Here is a 27,488-nt window from a genome sequence, read left to right on the forward strand (position 1 = left end):
ACCCTGCAAGAGAAGAAAGACAACTGGCCAACCCCCAACAGCCATCCAAGAGCCTATTTGAAAGCAGGATGTGTCAGCCGAGCACAGCTGGGAGACAGAAGGGAAACGCAGATCCCATGGAAATCCCATGCTAGGCTGTCAGGTCACAGAGGAGGGTTCCTGGGGCTGCCAAGAGGAACATGGAGAAGGAGGGGCAACCCCAAGTCAGAAAAACAAAAATCAAAAAAACACAAGCTGTTTGTTCACTTTTCGGTTTAGACAGATTATTCCCTAGGGTGAGAACAGAACACATTTCCTAGATAACAATGAGGCCAGAATGCTTGGGGCCAGCCCTGAGGCGGCCTGGAATAGAAAGAGCCGTACCTTTAGACACCAGACATCTTAAATCCTGGAGTAGAGTAATACACTTTATTTAATTAAAATAGATTAAAAAACAGACTGTGTAAAAGAATTAGGATTCTCAATAATTTACTATTATTTACATTAGCAAATGTTGGTCGTTAGTAGACACCATGAGGAGATCAGCACAGAGAACGCAGGCCTGCCTTCCTCCCTCCCCAAGGGGCAAAGGGGGACTCGGCGCTTTTCTGTTGATCCCCGCCCTCCCCTCTGCTTGCAGGTGAATGTGGCAATGACATCACTGAGAGCTTGGTAAACAGCAGGAGAGGTGAACCTTCCACAGCCTGGGGTGCTTACGGCCTGGAGTGCTTACGGCAGGGCTACCCCACGCTGAGGGGCATTAGAGATGCTGGCAGGCCAGGCAGGAACTCTGTTCTCTGGAGGGGAATCAGTACTTCTCAGTCCTTGCTCACGGGGACCTGATGGGCAGTGATTTCCCTATCTCTGTAGCCAACACTCACCATTCCCAAAAGAACCTTCTATAAGGAACCCCACTGGCTGACACCAGACCCACAGTTTCCACAAAGAAGATGAAAAAGGGAAATGAAAGCCACACCTCCTGGTTCCCAGGGAAATCCAGGATTACCCAACACTCCCTGCCCATGTCATCCAGACTGTGGTGACTCCTCACCACCTCACAGGCCATGTTGTGCTCCTGTCGTGTGAGGGAATGGTGGGGAGTGGGCGGTGGCCAGGCGGCCATGGGGTGCACTGCACCAGGTCACAGGCTCTTCCCCAGGAAGCAGTCACAGCGAAACGAGGGAACTGCCAGACCCTGTGTGTCCGCCCTGGTGTCCACATGTCCTGCAGGCACTTGTGGCTCTCCCACACAAGGATGGGGGGCGAGTCCCAGGCAGGTGGAGACAGGCTGGTGGTGTTGAGCAGAGAAGCAGCAGGCTGCATGGGGCTCCGGGGACCTGGCTCCTGCTTGCGGGAGACCGTGGGGATGGCCCTCTGGAAAGCCCTGCTGCTCCATGGGCCCAGGCCTCCAGGGCACTGTCACCGTAGAGACACACCCTGACCCAGGCCTGGGGCAGCAATGGGGCCCCTGCAGCCGGGACAGAACCACCAGTCGAGGGTGGGGGGAGGTGGGCCTCACGAGAGACTCAGTCTAAAATGTCCGTCTCGAAGGGGACCAGGTGGTAATAGGACAGGTTGGTGACATAAGCTGCTGGGTCATCACCATCTTCCAGCTCTGAGGTAAATTCACCACCATTCTCAAACCTGAAAAGGAAAGTTCAGAGGTAAGGGCTGGGGCTGGTTCATTGACCCCCACCCCCACGCCCACTGAAGTGGAGAAAGAAAGGGCAGAAGGTCATTGGCAGGAGGGCGCTTAGGGGTCAGTACCAAACACCAGGGAAGGGCTTTCCCTAAGGCTCCTCATGAGGCATCGGCTCATCGGACCACGGGGCACGGCCTTCTCAATGCAGGTTAGGAAGAGTGACAAGGACCATGGCGACAAATTAATGAGGTGAAATGGACCCTTCTCTAAAGTCCCTGACAGCTCTGGCGGTTACTGGCTTCGACACTGCTCTCCGCATTCATGACCCAGGGTTTACTAAGACATTCACTCACTCACTCATTCACAGAGGGATTCTTTTTCTCTGTCCAGGGTTTGCTCTGTGTCAGGCTCTGGGGCCATGGCAGGAAGCAAGGCAGAGAGCCAGTCTGTGGGAACGGGGGCTTCCCCCCCCCCCCCCCGGTGCGGGGCCCCACAGACAAAGAGCACAGATGAGTGGGAAAAGCCACTGCGGCCACAAGTTCACAACCTAACCACATCCGAGCCACACGGTGCTGCTGACTTAGGGGCGCGAGATCAGCGGCCCAGAGAGGATCTGGGTGGGGGGCTGGGGAGGTCAGGGAGGGAGGGCTCCTTCTAGAGGGGCCGTGTATTCAGTGTGGGGGCTTACGTGCGGGGAGGGCAGGCAGGAAGAGCTGGGGAAGAATATGTACTCCGCACATAAGGTGACTAATGCCATCGGGATACGGATTCCCCCATGAGTTGAAACCATTTCCACTCTCTGCCTAACCCAGACACGGCCTCCTAAGCTGGGGGGTGGGGGTGGGGGGACAACCTCCAGATTTTTCAAACAGAGAAACCGCTCCCTGAAGAACATTCTCCCCAGGAAGGGCCAGAGATGCTGTTTGTGCTTTTCCCTTTTCCTCAGCAAAGAGGGGGCAGGGCAGAGGCGGGCGGAGGCGCGCTCCCTCCCTGCTCTCCCAGGAGCAAGCGGCCCGCGGAAGGAACCCACAGCGTACAGTGTGTCCCCGCGCTGATTCCTGGCACTGGAAGGCGTCACTAGCGAGTACCGTTGTAGGAGCTCCACTCTGCCTGGAAGGGTCGGGCGGGACCGGGAAGAACATGAACTGAGCCCCGGACACGGGAGCCGCACAGGGGGGCAGTGGAAAGGCCCAGCCCCTGCCCGCAGAGCGCCCCTCCCAGCATCCTCCTAATTCAGAATGGGGCTTACTTCCTCTCAGTCCAAGCTTGAAGTTAAAAGTGGAGGAGGAGGCTTTGAATCAGTGAGAAAAGGTCTCCGCCTCCCCAGTGAGGGGTGTGTGTGGCGATGTGCGGGGCCTCCCCGCATCCGCTGCAGGGGCAGGGCAGGGCTCAGGGCCGCTTCCTCCTCCCCGCACTGCCTGCCTGGGTAGCTTGTGGCTGCGGAGAAGGAGATCGAGGCTCCGACACAAGTGTTCGCAGCCTCCGGGGCGGCAGATCTCATGGAGGGAAGACCAGCTCCTCGAATTTTTTCCAGGATGCGGACTCTTCCCGGAAACCAACAGCGGAATGAATTAAAAGACGACTCTTGGATGCAGGGAAAGGCTCAGCTTGGGGAGGCACAGGGCCGGTTTCCTATACCTCCGGCCCTCATCACATGACCCTAAAAACCCAGGGAGGGAGGGGAAGCTGGGACGCTGTGGAAAATGAGTCACCGGCCTGAGTCCAGCCGCCTCGTCATCCCCGATGACCCTCAGCTGGCCTGGCAAATACCTTTGCTCCTAACCTGTGAGGACAGAATGGGGGGCTTGCCTCAGCCCTGGGTGGATTTCTAGGAACCCCCGTAACCACTCCAGCCAACCAGGATGACCACCAGAGGTCCCGCTGGCCTGCTGACTCACAGCCCCATTCCCTGAGCACAGGGTCCGCGCCTGGGTTCTGGAACATTCCTGCCCCAGAAGCATGAAGACTGCCCTCTTGGCATCACAGCACAAGTTCTAATGGCAGGCTTGACAGCACTGAATTCACAGTGTGGGGGCCAAACAGTCACCCTCAGGTACCACGGAGGATGGCTGTGGTAGGGGGGCAAAGCCTTGTTCTCCAACGACATAGATCTGTGACCTCCTGTCCCGATCGTCAACCCCCATCACCTGCCTGACAGCCCTGTGGAGTGTTAAAACAGACTGCTCCTGAGAGACAGCCAGCGGCAGACTGTCAGCGCACTGCCCTACATCAGACACCCAGAGAAAACCCTGGCAAGCCCGCCTCAGGAATTCCCTCTAAATGCTCCCCTGAGCCACTCGGAAGCAGACGTTTCTTTGTTAAGCCTTTCTGGGATCACCGAGGCTTTTCTTACTCGGTTTCCTTCAGCCAGGCATCCTGGAGCCCAGGGGCCCCATTTTAAGGGTGTGTCATCCCTGTCCATGCAGAGCTGTGGGGTCATGTTACCCATGTTACCACCCTTGCTTTCTCTCTGTGAGCTTCTCTCCTCGGCAAAACTATTCATAGTTCAACTTACTTGTTCAATCTCGCCAAGTGCGGGTTGGCCTCTTAGGACTCCCGACAACAGAAAAGGTCTCCCGGGAGAAACTGCTGCCAGAGCTGAGACCCTATTCCTGACTAAGGAGGGTCTCCACCTGCCCCTCATCCACCAAGACAGCCCCTCCGCAGAAGCTCCTCCCATGACGCTCCAGGGCCTCTCCTTCCGGTCACCCACTTCACATAGAGCAATCTCATGCCCCCTCGGTGCCAGCCCTGTGATCATGGAGGGCCCCCGGCTCATGAACGAATGAGCTATAGACACTCACAGTGGGTACGAAGCCACGTGGTGTCACAGCAAGGCATGCAAAGGGACAAGGACCTGTCAGGGAAGGGCCACCCCCAGCAGCCTTAGCAGCATATCCTCTTACACAAGCATTTCATGACATCTCCATGGTGAGGGAACCTTGTGCCATTAACCCAAGAGACATCTTTGAAACTGAGAAAGTGGGAGCTGCCGGCCCGAGCTGGTTCCATGGGCCTGACGTGGCTCCCCCTGTGCTCGGTCACAGAGCAAGGCTCCCGCAGAGAAGGCCCCGGCTGCCTGCAGCAGGAGCTCAGGGACACCCGGGGCTTGTGCTCTGCTCTGCTGTTGGCGGCTGGGGTGGGTCTCAGCACAGAGTCTGTCCTAGTGCATGTTTACTGGCAGCTCAGTGGGTGAGGCCGGATATGAGATTCCAAGGCCCCCGACCCCGGCGTGTGCTGCTCATGGGCCCCCAGGGAGACTCTGAGCACCCAGCGCGGCCTGCGGGGGCTCCTGGGCCAGGGGGTTCCCATTTACCACCTGAGATCTTTACAATGACCCCGGGAGAGCCTCAGGGGCCCCACTCGGAGAAGAGAAGCCAGGAGAGGTTAAATAACTTCCTGAGGCTCACATAACCAGCAGGAGCTGTGGGGTTGGCCTGGAAAGTCAATAGAAGCCAAGCTGTGATGTCCCCTCAAGCTGCCTCCTGAAGACGCCCAAGGACATGACCCGGAAGTGCACGAGGGATGAAGGAGGCTGTGCCTCTCAGGGACGCCAGGTGTCGGGCTTTCCCAGTGCGTTTATCACGGTTAAACATTCTTATTAGAGAAGGAGGGACAAAGAAGGCTGTGGTGTCTTTGGCTGTCCTGCCTTCACTAATCAGACACACCCTCCTTCCCCTCAGAGCAGGCCCAGCGGCGCCAGGTTTCAGCCTGTGAGCTCTACGGAAGCCACCTCAGAGTCTGGAGAATCTCCAGCCCTGTGAGGTGACACCATGCAGGGGACACTTCTCCCCATCCCAGGGGACCAGGTCCTTGGAGCAGGGAGGCTTATGGCCGCCGTAGTTCCTCAGGGCCCAGCACAGACCAGACCCTGAAGTCCGGCCACTTCTCCTTAATGCCCCCTTTCAGCCAGCCCCTTGGCCAAAGGAACTTCTTCCCCTCAAGGTTTATGAAGCAAGCTCTCACTGTCCTCTAGAAAAGTCAAACACTTCAAAAAAGTGTCCAAATGCAGGCAGGATGGCTCAGTATCTCCGGCCACATCTGCTTCCTCTAGAGCTCTGTCTGGGCCGTGAACTCTGGCTTCTGGCACCAGCTGACAGGCTGACAGGTCAGGGATCCCTTCTATAAAACGATATCCAAATCAGTCTACTTACAAGTGCTCTGTCGGATCCACACCCAGGTGCTGGTCTTTTCCGTTTGGTATACTGTGGTCAATAACAATGGTTTCTGTATTTGCTAAGCAAAATCCATTGGACCTCATGATTTCTGAAAAATGAAAGCAATGAAGTAAATATGCAGGATGGGCCAGATTTTGAAGTTTGGGGCTTATACCAATCTCTCTACTTCCCCCTCCATCTACAGCCCTAAATTCTCCTCCAAGAGAATGCTCTACACTCCAGAGGCCCATTCTGGAGTCCTACCAACAGATTCAGGAGCTAATGCCAACCTCCACAGAAACACATCTGAGGACCCTGTATAAGCCAAGAGGCTCCAGGAAATGCTCTGAATTTTACCAGCACCCTCCCCAAAAGTCCTCCCCATTGGTTTAAAGCTGGCATAGAGAGAGTACTGAGCTCACGTCTATCAGCTTGGGTTTGGGTCTGGGTCCATCACACATTGCCACTGTGAGGCTCTGCACAGGTACCCGATCTTCCCTGTGCCTGAGACGCGGATGACACTGTCCACTGCCCTGAGTCGCTGTGAGGGTCAGCTGAGATCAGTATGCATTTTACACCAAATGGGCAACTTCACCTTTTTACTTTATATAATTCTGTAAACAAATTGATCTCTTTTTTTTTTTTATCCGTACACATAAATTTTGGTAGTTAAAAAGGCAAACAAAGTAGTCTACATTGGCCTTAGGCAGTGAGCTTCTGAGGATGGAAGTCTAGTGTTTACCCCACACTGGGAGAGGAGAGGACAGGCATGTCTGGATGTGTGGCAGGGGACACAGCCCCGGACTGGGAGCCCGGACACCAGAGGTCCACGGTCTTGGGACTCAATATCTTCAATTGGGGAATTTCAGCATAGTAGTGGATGGTCTCCAAGGATCCCTTCAACTCTAAACTGTCATGAGTTACCGGATTCCATCACGCCATCTCGTCCATTTAAGTATAAGGAGTCAGTGTGTCTTGACTGACTTCTCCTATCTGGTGTAGCTTTTATTTACATTTCCCCAGGGAATGTGTTTCTGTAAAATGCTCCAAGAATTGATCTGGTGTCCATTACTAGTCCTCCTCGGTGTTGGGAGTTCTCCAGCCCTCTGGGAAGCTGGTTAGGGAACCTTAGCTCTTAGTCAGGGAAGGGCCCTGTTCACCGCCCTTGTCTGTCTCTCAAATCAGGTCCTCTCCTTAGCTCATCTTAAAAAAAACTGACTCTGAATTTCTGGGGCATTTTCTAATCCAAAGGATTATCATCTTCCCGTTCAGAGGCTCTCACACAGAAACACACAACTTGAAATAGCTCACCTCTCCTACTGGCCCAGCACAGGTAACAAACACATCCCTCACCTGTCCACAGTCTCCCTAGGCACCTGTCACCACTGTTCGGGAGATTGTTTTCTTTACATTTTTCCCTTCATCTCATCAGAATTTAGATTTGTTTTTATTCCCATGCATGGATTTTCTTTTCTCACAAGTATAATTGTAACTTTCTATTTATTTTTACTCTTTCCAGAACCTGGAAAAGGTAGTTCTTTGAATTTCTTTCCATGTGAAGAGAATTAGGAAAACTACACAAAAACAAACAAAGAAAAAGAGAAGGTTTCCTCCTCAGCCTCACAGGAATAAAACGATGCTTCATCAGTCAGATTTGCCAAGTAATTGCTACCATCTCCACTTGACTTTCTGCAGAAGTGACAGCTCATGGTTCTTTGGTCTTTTGAAATACCAGTCCCGTCAGTAACACTCTGGGTGACATCAGCGCATGGCTCTTCCCTGGCCACCCCACCCCTCCAGGTTGAACTGCACCCGCCCTCCCTGCGCAAAGACAAGCTTGCAGAGCCTGAAGTCATGAGAAGGCACACCAAGACCTGATGAAAAGTCAGTGCTTGGAACCTCTGGGATCAACGACATTTCTACAGGTGGGAAGATGTTTACCCAAGTCTGAGTGAACAGACTCTGAAGATGACTACATTGTAACAAGAAAGATTAAGATGCCCTGGCCTCTCCAATCAAAACACACACAGCACACAGAACCCCTCTCTTTATTGCTTTTGACTAACTCTGACTCAAATATGTCTGTTTCAGAAACACATCCAACCTCAGCCAGTTCACAGCCTCCAGCCCTTTCCGCCACCCCTTTGATAAGGGAGTTTGGAGGGGAAAATCCTACAAGGGAAAACAAATGTCCATGCAACAAAACATTTCTGACGGTAATAAAGAGTTACCTCACAGAGTAACTTTCAAACTTCCTCATCTCTCTTAAATGTGAAATTTGGATCTCTAAGAAATGGAGTCTTTACCAGCCCCCCAAAACAGATTTGTAGCAAATCACTCCTTAACTCCCCCTGCAAAGAAACCTCTGTACACAGTCATGGGGTTTCATGGTGTGCAAGGCAAGCTATGATCTCCAGCTCTGCTACTCATGCGTAGGGGAGCAGGCTACTGCTTGCTCGCTTCCTTCATCTATAAAATGGGCATACCCATCTCCAAAGCACAGGAGTACTTAAAATGAGATGGTATTTGTAAAGAATCTAACAAATACTGCGGGCCGGGCAAATGGTAGTGATGACTGCCATGACTGCAAATGTCTTCATAGCTGTTGTGTCATGCAATTAAACCGAACCAGAGAAAAGGTTATGATTACAGAACAGCACTCACATCTGAAGCCTGTCTCCAAACACACATAGAATGTGAATGTCTTAGAAGTCAGCTTAGTCCCTATTGCAAAAATCACTGGCCAGTGTCATTACTTTCATCCCATACATGACTGATTCCATGAAACAGTTCCCTTTCAAGCTACTTTTAAGTACACTATAGTACCATAAATGTATTTTCTCTTCTTTAGGTTTTCTTAATAACATCTTCTTTTCTTTAGCTTACTTGTGTAAGAATATTTAATACATATAACATACAAAGTATACATTAATCAACTGTTAATATTATTAGCAAGGCTTGCAGTCAACAGTTTTGGGGGAATCAAAGTTATACGGATTTTCAACTGTGCAGGGGGTCAGAGTCCCTAACCCCTGTGCTGTTCAGGGGTCAACTGTACGACTGTGGTGTGTACTGGGTCATGATTTTCCTATTTTTTTTTAGCTGTTGCCATGCTTTCCTCTGCCCCATAGGCCATCCTTCCTTCAGCTCAGTAATTCCTATGTTCTTCTTTTAATGCAGCCATTAGCTCAGCTCCAAAAGCATTCACAGTGCAGCTTCCCTCCATGTAAATCCTCTCTCCCATTATATTTTCAGTGCAGTCCAGCAATCAAACAAAATCCAAAGCATGGCCTTTTTATTAATTCACCAACTGGATGAACCTCGTACGGTGAAAATTAAGGTTGAGATGGTACAGCTGCCTGGTTAATGAAATACGAAATTAGAATTCATTTCCAACCCACCCCCCCCCCCCGCCCCCAAACCTGAATAATTATATTTTTGTGGCTTACATAGATTAGTCCAAGTAGGCAAATCACAGTGGCGCTTTAGGCTTCCTGCTAAGCACGGACCCAGCCACCATGTAGAAAACTCTAAGTTTTTCTGATTCCATAAACATTTAGATTCACACGGGAGGAAGAATGTTTAAGGATGTACTCCCCCAAAGCCTCCCGCAGGAGGTCACAGGGTCTCCCACGGCCTTGCAGCGGCCCCAGGATGTGGCTAGCGCCTGGCGCCATCTAGCGGAGCCCAGGCGCTCAGCAGTCTCCGCGGCTGCGCACTCACAGCCCCAGCGCACGCCTGGAGATAACGAAAAGCCCGCGGGAAGCCTAGGTCAGCCCCTGTCGCCCATGCTGCCACCTCCCTACGTGCCACATCAACAGTAGCTGCAGGCATTAAGAAATCGGAGAGGAAAGGAGGAGGAAGGGTGGGGTGAGTTGCAGCAGGCAGAGGCATTTTCAGGAGCGAGTGGAATTTAGCAGGACAGGATGGACGGGCAGGGTTTATGGGAACGGAGGGAAGGTGGGAGCCCACAGCACAGCGAAGCCCCACCAAGGGGAGGCCGAGGGTCTGGAGCAAAGGGGTCCATGGCGACGGCATCAAAAAGCTAGTGTGAACCAGACTCTGGCCTTCTGGAATGACTAGGGCACTTGGCCTTTATCATGAGTGTAAGGTTGTGAGAAAATGAATGAGCCCAGGAAGTCAGAGATCCAGGATGACCAACCTCAGTATTCAGGGTCTGTCCTGGGGCAGGGGGGAGGCTGAGAGAGACAGAGAGAAAGAGAGACCTGTGGATATGCCCAGGTTGGGGTGGAGGGGTCATACTGCCCAGATTCTGAAGCTTCAAGTCTGGGGGGACTCAAATCCACAAACACCCACACAGGAGAACAAGCCTGAAGAACATGGCTTGCCCACGTGTAGACTAGTTCTTCAAAGGCATACCAGTGCTACTGTAAATAAAGGTTTCATTGAAAAGTATTTTTTAATTTACCATAGTCCATTGTCTTAATATATTTCTTAACTCACTCAGTGAGTAAGGAAAGTATATCTCACACTCCGGGGGCGCACCCCGTTATTGTCTGCATATGTATACACTGATGGTGAGAAGCCCTCCCTCAGACAGAGTGAGGGCCGCCTAGTCCCGGAGCAGAGATGGGGAGGTTGGGGCGCTTCCAGGGGAGAAGCCTCAGACTTGGTGCCCAATCGATCGAAGGGGATAAGGAGGTTCATGAAGGCCCCAGGAGACACAATCTTAGCTCTTCAAGGGTGGGAGACGCCTCTCCCAGCTGCCGACCCTGCGGAGGATGCCTCTGACAGGCTGCCCTGGCCTCTGCAGGGAGCCACGAGGCTCTCGGAACAGACTTGCAATAGATATTTACAGACTCCATTGCTACAAAGTGTTCTGTGCCAAACTCAAATCCCTGTGGTTATTTGCACCCGCTGCAATGTCCCTGGGACCGAAAACCTGTCCTCAGTCCTCACAGAAGACCCAGAGAGTGTAGCTAAAGCCTCACATGGGAGGCTACAATTATCCCCGATAAATTTCACCTCATTATTTCCAGCCCTTTAGGATGAACATGGGGCATGTCACGTGTTTAGCCCTGTCACAAGTAAAAACAGGACGGTAGACAGAGGGCTGGGAGTGTTTCCAGGTGGCTGCACTCCAGAATTAATCAGACGCAATTCCGCGTAGCCGGGGTCAACCGGAAGCAAGTGTTCCGCGCCTGCTACCAGCACAGGGCCCTGAAGAGTTCTGCTGCTCTTTGCTCTCCTATTGGCTCAAACCAGAAATAAAGCAAAACGGTGACACCCGTGCTGGGACTCTTCTGCTCAGGACAAAAGAACAGAGACTTGACTGTGCTCTAGTGACAGCACATAAAAGCCACCATGAGTGACAAGCATCCCGGAGCCTTCACTGTGCCCTCCAAGACTGGGGTCCATAGACACCCAACCGGGATAAATGACTGCCATTTCTCCTGTGAAGAAGGTTCTGGATACTAGGTGCCAGCTAAGGAGGGAAACCCAAACACCCTGCTCTTCTTCCTAACAACACACAGGAAGCCATGCTGGACGGACATCAAAAGCAGCAGACCCCAGCAAGCCCAGGCCTGGCAGCCATCCCGCACACCCAGTCACATGCTAACGCGCTTTCCCTTTGGGTCCCCTGAACTTACCCACCCTCTCCACCCGTCCCCCCACATGGTTAAGAATCTCATCCCTGCTACAGCACATAGCTCAGTAAGGACACTTTTCCTACCAAAGACACCCACCACCACCATCCCGATTGGTCCTCTGTCTCCCTATCACCGTGAACCCCCAGTGCCTTCTTAGGAGACAGCTCTGGGCTCCGATGCACTTTCGTCTCCTGACTGCTCTTCACCAGCTTCTGGGGTGTCCCTCCCGCCCATGCTCCCTCTGCTCTTCTCCCTCCTCCCTCTGGAAATAGAATGCTAAATGCAGAAATCCCTCCTTCCCTTCTTCCGACAGACCAGCACCTTCTGCAGGATCTCCCCTTGAGCCAAACGCTATCTCCTCTTGTAGCTGCCTTTCCGCCCGCCACACTCCCACATGACCCCAGTCATGTGGGGTCATGCCATGTCTTGGGCCTAACCAAGCTGACTGTCCATTGCCTGGGGGAGCCTCCATGTCCGGGACTCTGGGACGGAGCTCTTTTCCCCACAAAATGCCCCTCAGCAGCCTTCACCAAAACAGTACTGCAAACACGAAAGTCTAGTGTTCTAACAACATGGGCAGCCCAGATGCAGAAAGCTACCAAACAGGGCTAAGTTCCAGCTCCCCCCACCTTTCATCCACCCCCCAAGGGAGCCGGCCGGCAGCTCCTCCCAGCCAGCATTCGCTTTTACTGCTGCTGACACTGGCCTCTTCGGGGCTAGAAGGTATGGTCCGGTGTCAACGTTAGTGACATCTAAACCGTGTGCTCCCCTTTCTGTCCTGGATGCCCTAAAACCCAATCCACTGCCATATTATGTGAACAATCTTACATCAGCTGCTAGACTCCTGATTGACGTCATTCACTTCCCAGTGCCCCATTAATGTGTTCATCATGACCCTGTTTCCTAAGAAAGTTCCAACTGATATACCGAGTTACTCCTTTTGGAAACGGGAGAAGTGTAAACTGCAGGTCGACAGGTGGAAAACACTGTTCCATGAAAATCAGGTAACAGCCTCCGCCTACTTTATTACTCTTTTGGGTCATCTGTTTGGATCCCAAGGGTAGAAGGTGTACCCGGTGAACTGGAAAGGCTTCCCGAGAACCACGGCCTTCCACAGCAGGCCCCGGCCTCCCCATGCCTTCCCTGCAGCTCTTACCTGATATTTTCACTGGACTCTGAAAGCTGGGTTGAATTTTATGTACGTTGTCATTTTTTAACACCTGGTCCAGAGGAGATCTTTCAAAGAAGGTGAGCACAACTTCTGACCTGGAATACTGGGGGAAGTGCGTTAATGACTAAACTTGAGTCCTCCCTAGAGGTGGCCTCTCGTGAGGCTGATGCCCCTGCACCTTCCAGATGCTTGGCGGGACGGGCCACACTGATGAGGCTGTAGTCAAGGCCCACCTTTCACTTACGAATGGCCCCATGTGGCAAAAATGCAAGGCTCCAGGGACAGTGGGGGATGGGGTGAATGGAGCAATGGAGAGATTTTCTGAGCGCTTGGTGCGTGCCGGATTTCGCAAACGTGTCCCTTCCCCTTATGGTAAACGGTGTGTTGACTTTCCCCATTCGCAGAGGAGGAAATGGAGCCTGTGGGAGCCAAGTGGGTCCCAAGTACACGAAGCTTGCCCACTTCATTTAAAGGCCATCTGCCAATGTGGATGCTAACACTCTCCTTGCTCTCATACACCCTCTTCTAAAACATCCTCTGCAAGACCGGTGGGCTTCTGAGTGGAGGCAAGGAAGCAAAGACCATGGCAATGGAGGGACCATGTCTCTTCTACTCAGCGCCTCCTTGGCCCTTGACTCTCACTTCTTACCAAGGAGAAAACCACAGAGCTGCACGAGCCCACAGAAGTCTTCCTTTCCCCTGGTTTTGTCCGCCCTCCCCGTGGCCTGAACCATCCAGGGAGGGAGCAACCAGCTATGTGGGTGAGGGCATCGGTTGTCTGGAAGCGGACAGGATGTGTCCTGACCCCCCCGCCCCCGCCAGCCGCGCGGGTCATACTCACTTTGCAGGGCATGCTGAGGATGGCCTTCAGCAACTTCTCCACCTCGTTAAGCCTGGTTTCTATATCACGGGCGTCCCTGATGGCAACCAGGCCTAGAATTGAGACAGACATTCAGACAGAATTGAGACAGAAATGCCTAAAGTCAAAAAACCAAAACCCAAACCAAACCAAACAAAAAAACCCAAAACCCAAAAAAACCCAAAACCAAAAACAAAACAAGCTGGAAATGTGCTCCTAGATTAAATACAGAACAACAGACAACCCCATGACAAGGAAGCCACTGCCCAGTGTCCCCCTCCACCAAAGTCTGGGAGTACTTACACAGCCTGACTCTGAAAGCAGCGCTCTCAACCTCATTTTAAGTTTCAATGACCCAATGAATGATTTCCATGTGTGCTGGGGGAGACGATGCCCTTCCCCGAAAGGAGAAGTCTGGCAGGCGGGGGACAGTGGAATGAGCGGGAAACGTAGGTGTAAGCCAGGGATCAAAGTCCCCTCTGTAGGACAGTCAGGGCCAGCCTCATGACAAGACCAAAGCTTGGCTGGAGACCACTCAGCCCCAGGCAGGTGGTGGCTGCTGCCGGGAGGGGGTGAGGGTGGCCCAGAACCAACCCCACCCACGCAGTGGAAGGGCTGGCTCGCCTGGCCTCCACTGACCTCAAGAGCCTATGGAAATGGAGTCCATACTCAGACAAGTCATTTACATGCTGGGTTTGGAAGGGGAAAAGTCAGATCTTTACCCAGAAAAAAAAAAAGCAAAGTGGGTATGGCTCACAGGACTTTTTCAGAATCTGAACATCTACCCTCGTTACATGTAACAGGGTCCTGAGTGACTTTCAGGAAGTAGAGACTTTAGTCTGTAAACTATGACGGCGGGCAGCCTGGAGACCTGGGTGTGCTTCCGCCTCCCCGTGAGCTGGAAACAGCCTGAGTCTCCTCATTTCAGTTTCTACACACTGGACTCCTGGGGACGCGGCAATGACATTCCCAAGGACACGGGCCTCTTTGCCATACTTCGTGTGGCCCAGCAGGATGGTCCCTGGGAGCCAAGGTCAGACCAGGCGCTGGGATCATCCCAGAACTATTACCAGTTGCTGCGTCTAAGGTTTTCAGTTCTGGTTTGGTTTGGTTTTGCGGGAGAAAGCCTTGGTCTTCAAGCAATTCATCAACGGAAACTACAAGTCATCAAGTTAATTTCCTAAACTAAATGATTAAACATACAGTCCAGGGAACCAGGGACAGCCCCGAACATAGGGCAAGGACATGTCTGAACGCCTACGCTGTCACAAGGGGAGTCCTTCAAGCAACCTGCGTCACAGCCAACTTCTAAACAAGGTTCCCTCAACATCATAAAGCACATCTAAAGCACAGGCCACCTCAGGGGTCAGAGGGGCTGTCTGGGCCTGCCCACCCCCTCAGCCCCGCAGGCCCAGGGGCCAGTCAGCAGCTGCTCAGGTGGCTGGAGCCACAAGGGGGCTGGCTGGGCTGCGGGCCACCTGGGGCCTCTGTCCACAGGGCCCAGGCACACACCCCAGCAGTCACCGGAGAAAGGGACTGGGCTTTCTCTACCTTCTCCCCTCTTCCTCGGGTTACCAGGTCCCACCACACCCCCTGCACGTTCTGGGAAGCCAAAAGAAGAAAGAAAATAGTACCAGAATCTCAGGATGCTTCTTCCCCAGCCCTGAATTCCTTACTTGGCAACATACATAAACACACACACACACACACACATTGTTTTGCTCTTTGCACCAAAATGCTTTCATCTGCTTGCTACTGGGAGTCTGCAAAATCCTCTGGAAAATTGTTTTTAAGAGAGGACAATTAAATTAATCATCCCCACCAAATGCTTCTTCATTCTAGGATGAATAAAACTATTATTATTAAAGTTCAACTTTTGTTACCTCTAGAATCTGAGTTTTAAATCACTCACATTTATGACACAGTAGTTTTATTATTTTATATTCTGTACGTGCATTTGTAGGAAGGTTAGCCTCTCGTATGGTCAATGCACGCAGCGTACGTATACCCAAATCATAGGATACACTTCACAACTTAACAATCTGAAGTTAGTATAAGGCTTTATAACTCGTGCATTTTTGCCTCAATGACACATTTGGGGTTACATCTTTGATTTAATTAATGTTCAGCCCACGGTTGAGTTCATAGCTGCAAAGTTATATATATAGTAGGATAAATACATTCTGCTCTATAGTGATCTTCTTTTTTTTAGGATGGCCTGATTTAGCAAATAAAACAAAGGCTACCTCGTTAAATATGAATTTCAGATAAACAGTGAATCATGCAGTAGTATGGATAGATTACACTAAAAAAATTATTTGCTGCTTATCTGAAATTCAAGCTCAACTTGGTGTTCTGTATTTCATCCAGCAGCCCTATCTTCCTGGTAGGGTGTTGTTTTACAGAATGAAGTAGAAAAAGGCAAGCAATCCGCTCCCTGATCGACCCCAGCCCACCTTACAGCTCTGTGCCTTGCAACTCCCCCTACTCTCCTGCTAATCTCAAAGGTCCACGCTACCCAGACACAATCCCCCTGACCTCCCCCCACCCCCAGGCTCACAGGTGGGAATGTCCCACCCATCCCTTAAGGCGTGGGCACACACCATCTGTTCTGAGAAGCCTTCCCCACATCTGAAGATGGAACCCGAGCTGCCTCTGGGCTCCCAGAGAACTTTCCTGACCTCTGCAGTATTCACCACTCAGCCCTGTGACTTCTCCTGGACCTATGGGTCTCCCCAAGATGCCCATGTGCAAAGCTAAGGGGAGCAGGTGCCTCTTCCTCTCACTGTTATCATCACAGGGCCTGACGCATGAAGGGGACTTGATGTTTACTGGCTGTTGGTCGACTGAAGTTACAGAAGAGAGCACGGAAGTCAAGCGTCAATGGTCTTCTGTGGGTGCGCTCCATCTTGCCCCATAGGCTCATCACCCTAATTCATGCTTCACAGCACCACACTCGGTCAGCACCACACCAGAACCTGCTGCCACCTAGCTTGAGGTCGCAGGCCTGACAGTCGCACGGCATCATGTGAGTCATGAGTCATGCCGGCCTGAGTTTATGTGTGGACGTGCACAGAGCCAGACTGCTTCCTCTGACCGGTCTTTATGATCCTCAACAGCAGCCAGATGGATCTCCTTGGAAATGTAAACAAGCCTCCAAACAAAAGGAGGCTCTGGAAACTTAACCGGGCATGCTGGAATCCCTCGCTCCACGAACATTAATGACAGGTGGCTGCCCATTTGCTTCTCCATCCTGGCTTCCCGGGTGACCCCAGCAGAGGCCTCAGCTAATCAAAGGCAGAGGGATTCAGGAAACGATGGATCCAGCTGAACACCGTGAAACCTGCTTAACAGCAGCTACCACCACCAACCAGAGCTCAGAGCATAGCAAGTCCCCCAACACCCCAAATACAGGCATGGCATGAAGGAGTCACCACTCTCCAAGCGCCTCCCCGCAGCCCAGACTTTCCCTTCCCTCTGGGGCCCTGGACGTCACCCTTCTCAGTTGTTTTAAAAGTGCTTCCCATCAAATGAGGGCTACCGTAAATGTGTTAGGAAAGTATTTTTAAGAAAAACAAGCCCCAAATGGCCATAATGCAAATATGAACCAAATCATCATTTTAGAATTTCATACACACAGGGGTTCTTTCTTCTTCAGACTTTCTGGTTTCATGATGGATGGGAAATTCAGACACCTACCATGAGACCAAAATTATTATAAATTCTCAAAATGTGACAGGGCTAAAAGGTGAAGTTGTGGAACATTGCATTACTTTCACGGGCAGGTGGCAAGAACAGAGTCCATGAAGGACTGCTACCCCAAACAGATCATATGCACTGGAGTTTCCTTCTAGCCTATCTGCTGTATTTTTCCTTTGTGACCCAACAGCTTTGGTTTTTAATGGCTGATAAAGCTTCTCTGAATAGGAACTGTTTACAGCAAATAGCAATTTTAAAACTTATTTTTATAAAAATGGGCTTAAACACAGTAATCTAAATACTTCTAGCTTTTATGTTCCAAATATTTTGGATGGAACAAGGATTCTGTGGGGATCTTGTCTGATTCCGTTTTCCTATCTGTGATGGTAATAACAAAAACTATGGGCGGGCAAATGGTTGCGATTTTGCACGTTGGACAGAAAAACTTGTCAAGCATCTACTGGTTATAAGACTGTCACCCTAGAAGTAGCCAGCAGGGGGCGCTAGCACTCTGTGGAACCAACCAGGTTCCGCCTGGTAAGGACAGAAGGGAGGAGGGTCCACTAGCACACTTTAATTGTTAGTAGTAGACTCGCACAATTCACACTTTGATTGTTAGTAGTAGACTTGCACAATTCACACACCCTGGAAATCTTTTTAATTTCTGATAAAGCACAGTCACTAATATAATCTCCATTTAAAGTTTCACTGTACCCAGTTTGCAATGTGTAAATTTGATTAGCCTCAAAGCAAGTAGAGATTTGAATCTGAAAGACTGATAATGTGATTATATATAATCACAGCCTGTTAACTTAAATATATTTGGAGGCCAAAAACCAGCCAAGATCAGCCAGTTTGTCCTTTTTTTCTAAACTAGTTTAGCACTGAAAATCGAGAACCCAAAATGTGATTCTGCCATTTTCAGAATTAGCTTTTTTTTTTTTTTTTCTTTTTAAGATTATTTATTTCTCCTCTGGGCTCTTTTCTCAGCGGGGGACCTGCTTCTCTCTCTGTCTCTGCCTCTCCCCCTACTTGTGATCTCTCCCTCACTCTCTGATAAATAAACGAAATCTTTAAAAAATTATAAGATTATTTATTTATTTATTTGTCAGAGAGAGAGAGAGAGAGAGCGCGCAAGAAGGGGGGGCAGCAGGCAGAAGGAGAGGGGAGAAGCAGGCTCTCCGCTGAGCAAGGAGCCCAATGCAGGCCTCCATCCCAGGACCCCAGGATCATGACCTAAGCCGAAGGCAGACGCTTAACCGACTGAGTCACCCCAAAAACCCCTAGGATTAGCTTCTTTATACAAACACAAACACCTGACTTATTCTTGGAATCCAAAATGCACACGCTGGAGTCAGCACAAAGACTTATCAGGGAGAGCAAACATAAACAAAGCCGTTTCCTAACCTCAGAAACCCTGAGTCCAAGGTCCCACATTTTCAGTAAACGGAGGCTTTGGGATGAACACCTCTGGTAACTGTGGGGATTCCTCCGTGGCTAGACTCTGGGGCCTTCTCCCATCATTTCAGACATGAAGACAAGGTGCCTCTTGGATCAACTGCTAAGGAAGAACGTCCTTTTCAAAGCACATTAAGAAGTGCCCATTACCCCAAGAACACGTCTCTTAGAGGAAACTCACATAACAGAGCCCTAGGGAAATTTTCTGTAAAGCACACTTTCAAATTGAGTCAGATAATAAATTAGGTTTAAAGATTTCCTTCTCCATTTAATAAAATATGTCCATCAACACACCGTACAGCAAGGCAGACGGCTCGAGTCATCTCGCATGCGAGAGAGAGAGGTATTCCTCAAAGGTGGTGTGTAATAGCCATTTTAGAAGCAAAATAGTTGGAATCTTCCAGGGAAATTTTCAATGCTGATTTCCTAGGTACCTGAGTTCTAAATAGGCAGCCGACATTTGAGAAGCGGAGAGTTAGAAATGGCCTGCTTGACAGCGTAAGGGAGCCGGTTCTGTGCACACTTAAGCACCCCAGGAGGGGCCGTCACTCCCGAGGAGCCCGAGCTTACTCTACTCTATGTAGAGTGCTGTGCGTGGAGTGTGGCGCAGCACTTCGGGAAGGACAGAAACCCTGTTTCCCTCCCTCCTGGCCCGGTTCGCCCTCCCACCCTCCTTCCACGAGGCTGCCGGCTTTGGTGATGCTCACGCCGAGCTGTAAGAGGAGGGAGCCGCTGGGCATGCATATCTCTCCTGCATCTTTCCAAGAAGGAAAAGCAGGGCAGAGAAGGCATCAGAGGCTGAGAAGAAACAGCACCTCCCTGAGGACCCAAGAAGGGCTGAGAGGAGACCCTCCTTTCTCTGCTTCTTCCTGCTCCTGGGAGGCGCCCTCTTGAATGAAGTGTTTTTATGAGCAGGAGAGAAGGACTGCTGGACTCCACGGCACTGGCCTTGACTGTGCCCTTCCCCAGTCCCTCCCTCCCTGGCCCTCTTCATTATCCTCTCCCAATAAAAGCACAATTCCTTTACTGGACTTCCCACTTAATGCATTTTAGCAGCCACTCCCTCGGGGAGTCTGTCTTCGGATCAAAGGTATTTAAGACACCCCATCCTTTGCTGGGTTCCCCAAACAGGAAGCACGCATTCAGCCACTCCCCCTAAACTATCCCTGCTAGGCACCCTATCACATGGGGGTGTGGGGGTACTGTACTGTAGCTGGAAAGACAGACGGTCCCGGGCTCCCCAGAGCTTTCCTGCTAGTCAGGACAATGGGCATGTGGCAAACATCAGCCACAAAAAGCAGGGTGTCCCCTGGTGGGGGGACAGGAGTACTCCAAGCTGGGACACCCTCACCAGGGTCGGAGAGGTGAGCAGGTGAGCAGATACAGGGGGCCCAGGGAGGGAGAAGAGGAACTCTGAGTGGGGTCAGGAGGTGCAGAGGCCCTAAGCAGGCCAGAGGGGTGAGGACTAAAACAAGCAGGGCCTGACAAAGGGCATTGAGGGTAAACCCCACAGTGGGCACTGGGGAGCCAAGGCTTCTCATGTAGGCTCTGCTCACAAGAACCCTACCCACTTGGCAGCTGCATTTCTTAGAGTGATACATACACCCGCCCTAGGATCCTACAGTCATCTCTGCCTGGTGAAATTGCCCCTGTAGCACAGTCCCCAAGCCTGACCCACGCTAAGCACCAAATTCTAGTTTCTGGATCTGCAAAGCAACAGGCCTGGTCTGCAGGGCTCTCACTGAGGTACATAAGGGCTGTGACCCCCTCTGTGGGCTCTCTCTTTAGCCTGGGCTGGGGCTTGCACCATCTGTGCCTCCTAGGGACTTGGGGTTGGGGGTCGCTGCCCAGGAAGCAGATGCCATCAGGAGCAGCAGGGCGGGCCCTGGACCGACCCCCCGCTCATCTGGACCACCCTGGGGAAGATGCTGCGTGTCCAGGAGCAGACGGCGGAAGCTCCAGGGACCCGTGCTCCTGAGTCCACACCCGGCAGGTCTCGGGTCTCAAGCGTCCAGCCGGTTCTGGGCACTCCATGGTTGTCGGGCCCTCCAGCAGCCCTGCCTGGGATACCATCATGCAATTTCATCAATCAGGCATCCGGGGCTTGGGTAACTAAGCAACTGCCGAAAGTCATGGCGGAGGAGCAGGGGACAGAGCCAGCCTCTGATTCCTCACCTGTGGGCTCCCAAAGCCCCCGCCTTCCACCACGCAGCCTGAGCTTCTCCCACAGGGACCCTGTGATACCCCCAAGGGAGTCATTATGACCCTGACCCCTCCCACCTGGATCCTGTGTCCCCAGGGGGATCCTCACTCTTTTGGGGCCTGGGTGGGGAATTTTCTCCCTCAGGAAGCAGGATGGGGTTCTGCTGGGATTCAGATGCTCTAGGTAGAAGTTTTCACCACGTGGGATTCCTTCCCACCTCCCTCTAGCCTCTGTCCAATTACTGCTCATCAGAGTTTTCCTGCTGATTCCAAGTTACATAGCAGTGAAGGGTGATTAAGATGTTTTGGTCTCAAAACAAATATGAAAGCTTGCCAGTATAAATTAGCCACGGACCAAAGTGGCTCGGTTCACGGTCATGACTCAATTTGGGGGTGGGGTGAGGAGAGCAGACTGGAGGTGTCTGTTTGGAGAATTACATCATCCTGCATGTGGGTCTGTGCTGGGGCGTGACACACCCGTGCCCCCATCACTGACGGAGCCCAGTCTGGCCGGCAGAGAATGGTGCACAGGCCCTCGACCCACCCCTCAAGGAGAGGGTGCACACCAAGCAGCCCCAGGGAGCTTCTCAGGCCTGTTCCCGGACATGGGGACCATTGTTTAGTGATCACAACCGAAAACATTCAGCAGATGCCTAGAGTCATCCAAGAAAGTAAAAATGAACACAAATACCAAGAAAAAGTGATTTGAGAGAATCAGCAACACCAGCCACCGTTCTGGACGCACTCCCTCCCCAGGAAGGCAGAGGGGGGCTGTGGGGTCTGCTCGAGAGGCCCCCCAGGGCAAATGCACGTGGGGCTCATTCTCACTACCAGCCTGCCTGAATCCCACCTTACTCCAGGCTGAGCTTCACTGAAAAGGGACAACTCATCCAGTCCCCATTATTTCAGTTCCACGGGCATTCCAGTCTCCCCTTACCTTGACTCTTCATTACGCAGGAACATCTTTCAGCTTTTGGAAAAGTGTTTGTAGAGACAGACCACAGAGACACATGAGACCCAGACTTTAGAAGGGAAGGGGACCGGTGTCCCTGTGGGCCAGCCCGACGGCAGCCGGGAGGCTCCTGGAGCTGTCTGCTCAAGAAGCAGGCCAAGTTTCTCCTCGGGAATTCGGCGGAAAGTAACTGTGACCTAGAAGCCAGCCACCTAACCCCATGTGTAAGTTTCTGGCTGGCTCCTTCTCTACCTGAGAGGTGAGGTCAGGTCCCCTGGGGCCCCCGACACCGTCCGAGATCTGATGGGATGAGATCATAGGACCGAGAACCAATTCAGCCGCTTGCAGAGAAAAGAGAGGGCCCTAGAGTGCGGGGAAAGGAAATCGCAACGAAGCCCGGGTGCACATTTGGGGAAGAGAGAGACAGAAGGCAGAGAGAGGAGAGCAGGCTACGTGGGGGCGGACACTCTGGCACTGCCCTGGGACGGCGTGCTGCCCTGGGGCCTGGGAAAAGTGCACGTACCACCGATCTAGAAAAGCTTCAAAAAATACATCTGTGAATCAAAAAGAATACCTCCAAATCCCCGAAGTCCAAAGGGGCAGGATGCCCTAAAGTGAAGTGACACAAGGGCTGTGGGGTGGGCAGCAGTGTTGAGGCAAAGGGTAGAGCCACACTCAGCCAGCACCAGGCTACAAGGGCCCTGTGAGGCCGGGCAGAGCTGGGCTTGCTGCCTCTGGTCTGCTGCCCGGGGCCCCATGTGGCGTCTGATCTCTTTCCTGCCACCTCCACTAGGCAAGTAAGCTTGGTGGCTCTACAGTTTCTCCTCTGCATCAGCCAGAGTTGGAACAGAGCTTCTCCCCTGCAGTCCATGTGAGAATGAGTGGGCAGGCTCAGGGTCTGGGAGCATGGTCTGGGGCTGTGGGAGCTCAGCAAATGTATCTGCACCCAGCCTTTTCCAGTTCTCTCCTGGGTGCCCTAACTCCAGTCCTCAGAATCTCAAATCTAAGACCAGACTATCTATGCTTATGCAGGTAGACCAGTCCTGGCCTCAGGGCCTTTGCACTTGCTCCTGCCTCTGCCTGGAATGCTTGCTTCCCCAAGTATTGACCAAGAAGCTTGACCTCTCCCTTCCTTCTGGCCCGGATTCAAAGGTCACTTCCTTTGAGACTATCTGGAGAACCTTATCTGAAAGTTAACTCCTCCCTCTAGAAGTCATAGCTGCTTTCCTTGCCTACTTGCTTCCTTCTGAATATTTATCACTATCTACCATATTATTTATTTATCTTTGTTTATTGTTGGATTTCTCCCACCACAATATGACAATCAAGAGGGCAAGGATTTTTTTTTTTTTTTTTGCTGGGTCTTCTTTTGATCACTGCTGTGTCTCCACCCACTAGAATGATGCCCAGGCACACAGCAGGCATTCAGCAAATACTCACTGCATGAATGAATATGAAACCAAAATGTTTGATTTCAAGGTCATCAAGAATCAAAAGTGACCTGACTACTTGGGAAATAGAATCTCTTGCTGGAGTGGTGACCAGGATGGCTCAGACTTCACCAGGCCTGAAATCGGTGTTATTAAAAAAAAAAAAAAATCAAAATGGGCAAAGAGCACCAAACAGCCAATCAGAGATTCTGCATGCTTATGTTTTAATGTGTAAACCTTCTCAGATGTAAGAGATGGAACAGGCAGGAGACCCTGACCACGTCAGGAAACCCGGAACCACATAAGTATCACACAGAGGGAATTCAGGTTCAAGACTCAGCCCCACTGGTGAGGGGTTTAGAAAAACCAAAAGGAACCCCTCGGTCATCCAGAGATAATATCCAGAGGAAGCAGCGGTCTTCATCTCCTTGGGCCAAGGCACCAGAAAGGATGGGTGGGTACCTCAGATCCAGAGGAAGAAGAGGGTGAGGTGGGAAGCCAAGATTCTAAGAAAAAAAGGACAGAGGACAGAAGCAGGACAATTCCTGAGGTCAGCCCTGCCCAAGAGAAGGCCAGGAAGGTAGTGAGTGAGGGAGGTCCCTCCGCGTGTGCAGCGCCTGCAGTATCTTTACGCAACATGTACCAAAGTGAAACATTCAAGGCCATGGACAGTCCCTGAGCCTAACACCACAGTGTGTGTGCCAAAGGGAGAGCAAAGCCCATTCTCTCCACATAAACACTCTCCCCCACGGCAAGACTTGAGGGGCAAAGGAAAAGGGCTCAACATCCCTTTAGCTGCATGCAGACTCAAAAATGCAAGTGAGGGGGCAAGGCTTTTATGCCCCATGAGGGCGTTCAATCAGACATTCCCAAGAAGAGCTACCTGCTTGCTGCCAGCATGAGCTCTGAAACCCAGATCTGCTCACAAGGCTCGTTAATAGAAGCCGAGAGCACAAATCTAATCCAGCCAGAAGCATTTCAATAAATTTCAGTGAGGGAATCTGGTGGGGAACGATTCTGAGGAAACCTGACATTTCCCATACAACACACGCATCCGGTTGCCTTCTGTACTTACAGTTTGTATATCCAGACAATGTTTTTATGCAAATAACAAATCTGCATGGAAATCAGGTAGAATCTTCTCTTATATTACTATTATGTACTTGATTCAGTGAATAATTTCCCTGGACTTAAAAGACTCTAAGAAAAGAAAGGGGCTTCCCCTGGGATTGCACAACGGAAACTCAAAGGGGTGCCCCAGAGCAGTAGCAGCGTGCCTCATGCAGAGAATCAAGGACCACCAGGACAAAGAATTAAGGTCACCCTATCTCCTCTCCTCCAGGGGGTGCTGGCCCAGCCCTCAGAGGGGTCTCCCCTGAACAAAGGGGCCAGCAGTTCCAGTAGAAAGCCTTTCCACCCAATCACTGGTCCCCATCCTAAGCACCTGCCCCACCCCCACCCCCACCAGCAGCAGGGCTAACACCCAGAACTAGTTTCTCCCTCCTTCAGACACTTAAGCAGCTCTCCTATCCTTCTAGATCTTCCTTTCCCCCTGGTAATCCCCCTCTTCCTAAACCTGTCTCACTCTCCCTTCAGACACACACTCTATGTCTACATCTCAGGAACCCAGAACTGACCAGCACTGTTAGCACAAGGACAGATGGGTCAGAGCCGGGGTGTGTGCAAGGCAGGTCCAGTGGCTTACACCCACCTCCCGTCTGCTCCCGGCAAGTCCTTTTCACTACCAGATCCCAGGGCTTCCCCACTGGCTACAACCCTTGCCAGGAACAGCTGATGCTGAGGGTAACAATAACAACTAGCATGTATGGAGGGCTTACTACTATGAGACACTACACTATGCATTTTAATCCTCACCACCACCCCTCCAAAAAGTAGGACCGGTTCTGTGTTACAGGGGAGGAGCCCAGTGCCAGCCTGACTGCCTGCCTGGGGTCCCAGCTGAGCGAGACCTGGCAAGGACAGGGGAGGGCATGTACACTGGCCGGCTTTCAGGGGCTCTAATTTGTTAACGGCTCGCCTTGTTCCACCAAAAATGTAAGTCACTGAAAAAACTGTCGTTCCTTCATGCAAGCTTTCCTGATTTGAACATTCTTTTGTTAAAAAAAAAAAAATACAATATACACACCCAAATAGCAAATCCAAGGAAAACTGCTGCCATGCTTGAAATAACGCTCAGCTATCTGCAGAATGGCAATAAACGTGAGACTCTGGGGAGCAAAGAGAAGCGTGAAAGGCCGGCCATCTCACTCAGGGCCTTTGAACTTGCTGGCTTTGGGAGCCCTTCCAAACGATGTCATCAGAACTGAGTTAATTATCTATATAATTCACACATTGGGGCGGGGGTTCCACAGGGGGAAGTAGAGGTTATCTTAAGACCTCAGGCAATCCAACAGCTAAGGAGGCTTGTTGGGGTCCCTCAGCTTCAGGAAGTGCCTCCTACAGGTGCCACCAGGTCTGCTTGGAAGATTGTGGAAAGGAAGACCTCTCAGTGAAGTGTGACTAGTCTCAGAGCCGCAGGTGGTCACAAGAGGTGAGGGGGTGGGACTGTTCAGGGCTCTACAGTCTTCCCAGGCCGCTTCTCCCCAGGCCTTCTGAACCCGCCCACCCCGCCCCTCCTTCTGGGCTCAACTTCAGCCTCTCTCACGCGCTTCCTTCCCTCTTCCAGCCGCCTCTCCTCCCGGCCTCCAAAGTGCGGCCGGTGGGATGGGCGTCAGCCAGGGCGTAGGAAAGGGGAAGCCACACCAGTTCTCTGAGAACTCGAATCCCCAGGAGCCAGGGCAGTCACAAGGCCAGGGAGGAGGCAGGCCGCAGTTAATCAAACCCGAATGCGGTCCCACCCCGGGGGTGGGGACCTGGGCTCTCTCCCCTTTAGTCGGCCGCAGGGAGGCCCCTCCCGACGAGTGACAGAAGGCTGCGTGGCACCTCGTACTCGGGCTCTTCTGTCACGGGAGAAGATCAGAGGCACAGCCCCTTCCAGGGGAGCACTCCGAGGGGGATGGCTGCCAGACACGACGCGACCCCAACTGGACACTGTTGTTAACTCTTCCCAAACATTTCCCCAGCCCCCTCCTGTCGCTTTCCGGGCGGGGTGGGGGTCACAGCCGGCCCGCCCGAGGGTGACGAGGGAGGGAGGCCGCCACTCCGGAGTCGGGCTGGAGCTCACCCCGACACTGGCCCAAACTGGCCGCTGTACTGGCACTGGTCACTGACTCGTCCTTGGGGACAGTCGGGGCGCCCGTCTTGCTGATTTCCTCCCGGAGGGCCTCAGGGCTCTGCGAGCTGGCTTTCGTCCTCCTACCCCTGCTGACCTGCGCGCCCTTCATTTGGGGGCGCAGGATCTAAGCGTCCCCCGTCCCGTGCCAGGGACAGAGGAGAGAGCCGCAATCTCGGCTTCAGTAACTTCCCCTCCTACCTTCACTGCACTGTGAAACGACCTCGCAACCACATCTCCCCCTAAGACACCATCCGATGCGCCCTCCCCACCCCACCCCGGTGCCCGCCGCCCCCGAACCTTGCCGCAGCGGCGCGCGCGCTAGCTCGGGCCGGTCCTCGGGGAAGGCGTCGCGGAGGCGCTGCCACAGGCGGCCGAGGTCCGCGAAGCTGCGGTGCAGGTAGAGCACGCTGCGGTCCGACCACTCCGTGCGGATCTCGAAGAACTCCTCCTCGTCGCCGCGCCGGCTGACGATGAGCCTGCGGATGCCGTTCACCCAGCAGCCGCGCACGAACATGTTCACGAGCGAGGTGCCTTCAAACACCGCCGAGGCCATGCCGCGGGTCGCGCATGCCCCCGCCTCCGGGGGCGCCCTCGGCCCCCGTCCGCGCGCCAGCCAGCGGGGCCCGGGTCTGCCTGAGGTCTGCCCGGAGCCGGGATCCTGCCGGGAACTCTCCCGGGCCGGGGTGCGTCCAAGGTCTCCGGGGCCGGGATCGGTCCGCCGCCGTATGCCTGCGGTCTGCCCGGGACCGGGGTCTCTCTGGGGTCAGGGTCCGTCCGAGGTCTTTCGGGACCCGGGAGCCGGCTGGAGTCTGCGGCGTCTGCCCGGAGCTGGGATCCGCCGGAGTCCGCCGGGAGCCGGGGTCCGTTCCAGGTCTGTCCAGAGCCGGGGTCCGTGGGCCGCTGTCAAGGGCCGCAGTCCTTAGTAACCTGGGTCTGTCCGGGGTCCGCCCCCCACCTCTGCGTACACTCGCGGGGAAGTGCGGCGACTAGTCGGTCGGGCCCCGCCGAGCTGCGTCTTTATAAGGCACTTCCCATCGCGGGCGGCGCGGTCGTCGACGTCGAGGTCGCCGCCGCCGCCTTCCTCCCTCCTCC

At 52.6% G+C, this 27,488-nt stretch overlaps 1 protein-coding gene across 1 annotated transcript; it reads right to left on the minus strand.

The window, feature by feature from the left end:
- Positions 1-394: 394 nt before the first annotated feature.
- PXDC1 (PX domain containing 1) lies at positions 395-27,488 on the minus strand. Its single transcript, XM_004753629.3, has 5 exons — positions 26,694-27,488; positions 13,403-13,494; positions 12,547-12,664; positions 5,776-5,887; positions 395-1,623 (listed from the first exon to the last, which is right to left on the minus strand). The coding sequence occupies exons 1-5, from the start codon at positions 26,947-26,949 to the stop codon at positions 1,506-1,508; spliced, it is 696 nt and encodes a 231-aa protein (XP_004753686.1). The 5' UTR covers positions 26,950-27,488; the 3' UTR covers positions 395-1,505.

Source organism: Mustela putorius, unplaced genomic scaffold (genome assembly GCF_011764305.1).
Source record: "Mustela putorius furo isolate JIRA1106 unplaced genomic scaffold, ASM1176430v1.1 tig00003870_pilon_pilon_pilon, whole genome shotgun sequence".
Lineage (NCBI taxonomy): Eukaryota > Metazoa > Chordata > Mammalia > Carnivora > Mustelidae > Mustela > Mustela putorius.

Excerpts from the sequence above, each read along its gene's own strand:
- PXDC1 (XM_004753629.3), bottom strand. The coding sequence starts at position 26,949 with ATGGCCTCGGCGGTGTTTGAAGGCACCTCGCTCGTGAACATGTTCGTG. Across the intron at positions 12,665-13,402 it reads TCCTCAGCATGCCCTGCAAA|TATTCCAGGTCAGAAGTTGT; the intron begins GTGAGTATGACC and ends CACTTCCCCCAG. Across the intron at positions 5,888-12,546 it reads GAGTCCAGTGAAAATATCAG|AAATCATGAGGTCCAATGGA; the intron begins GTAAGAGCTGCA and ends TTCATTTTTCAG.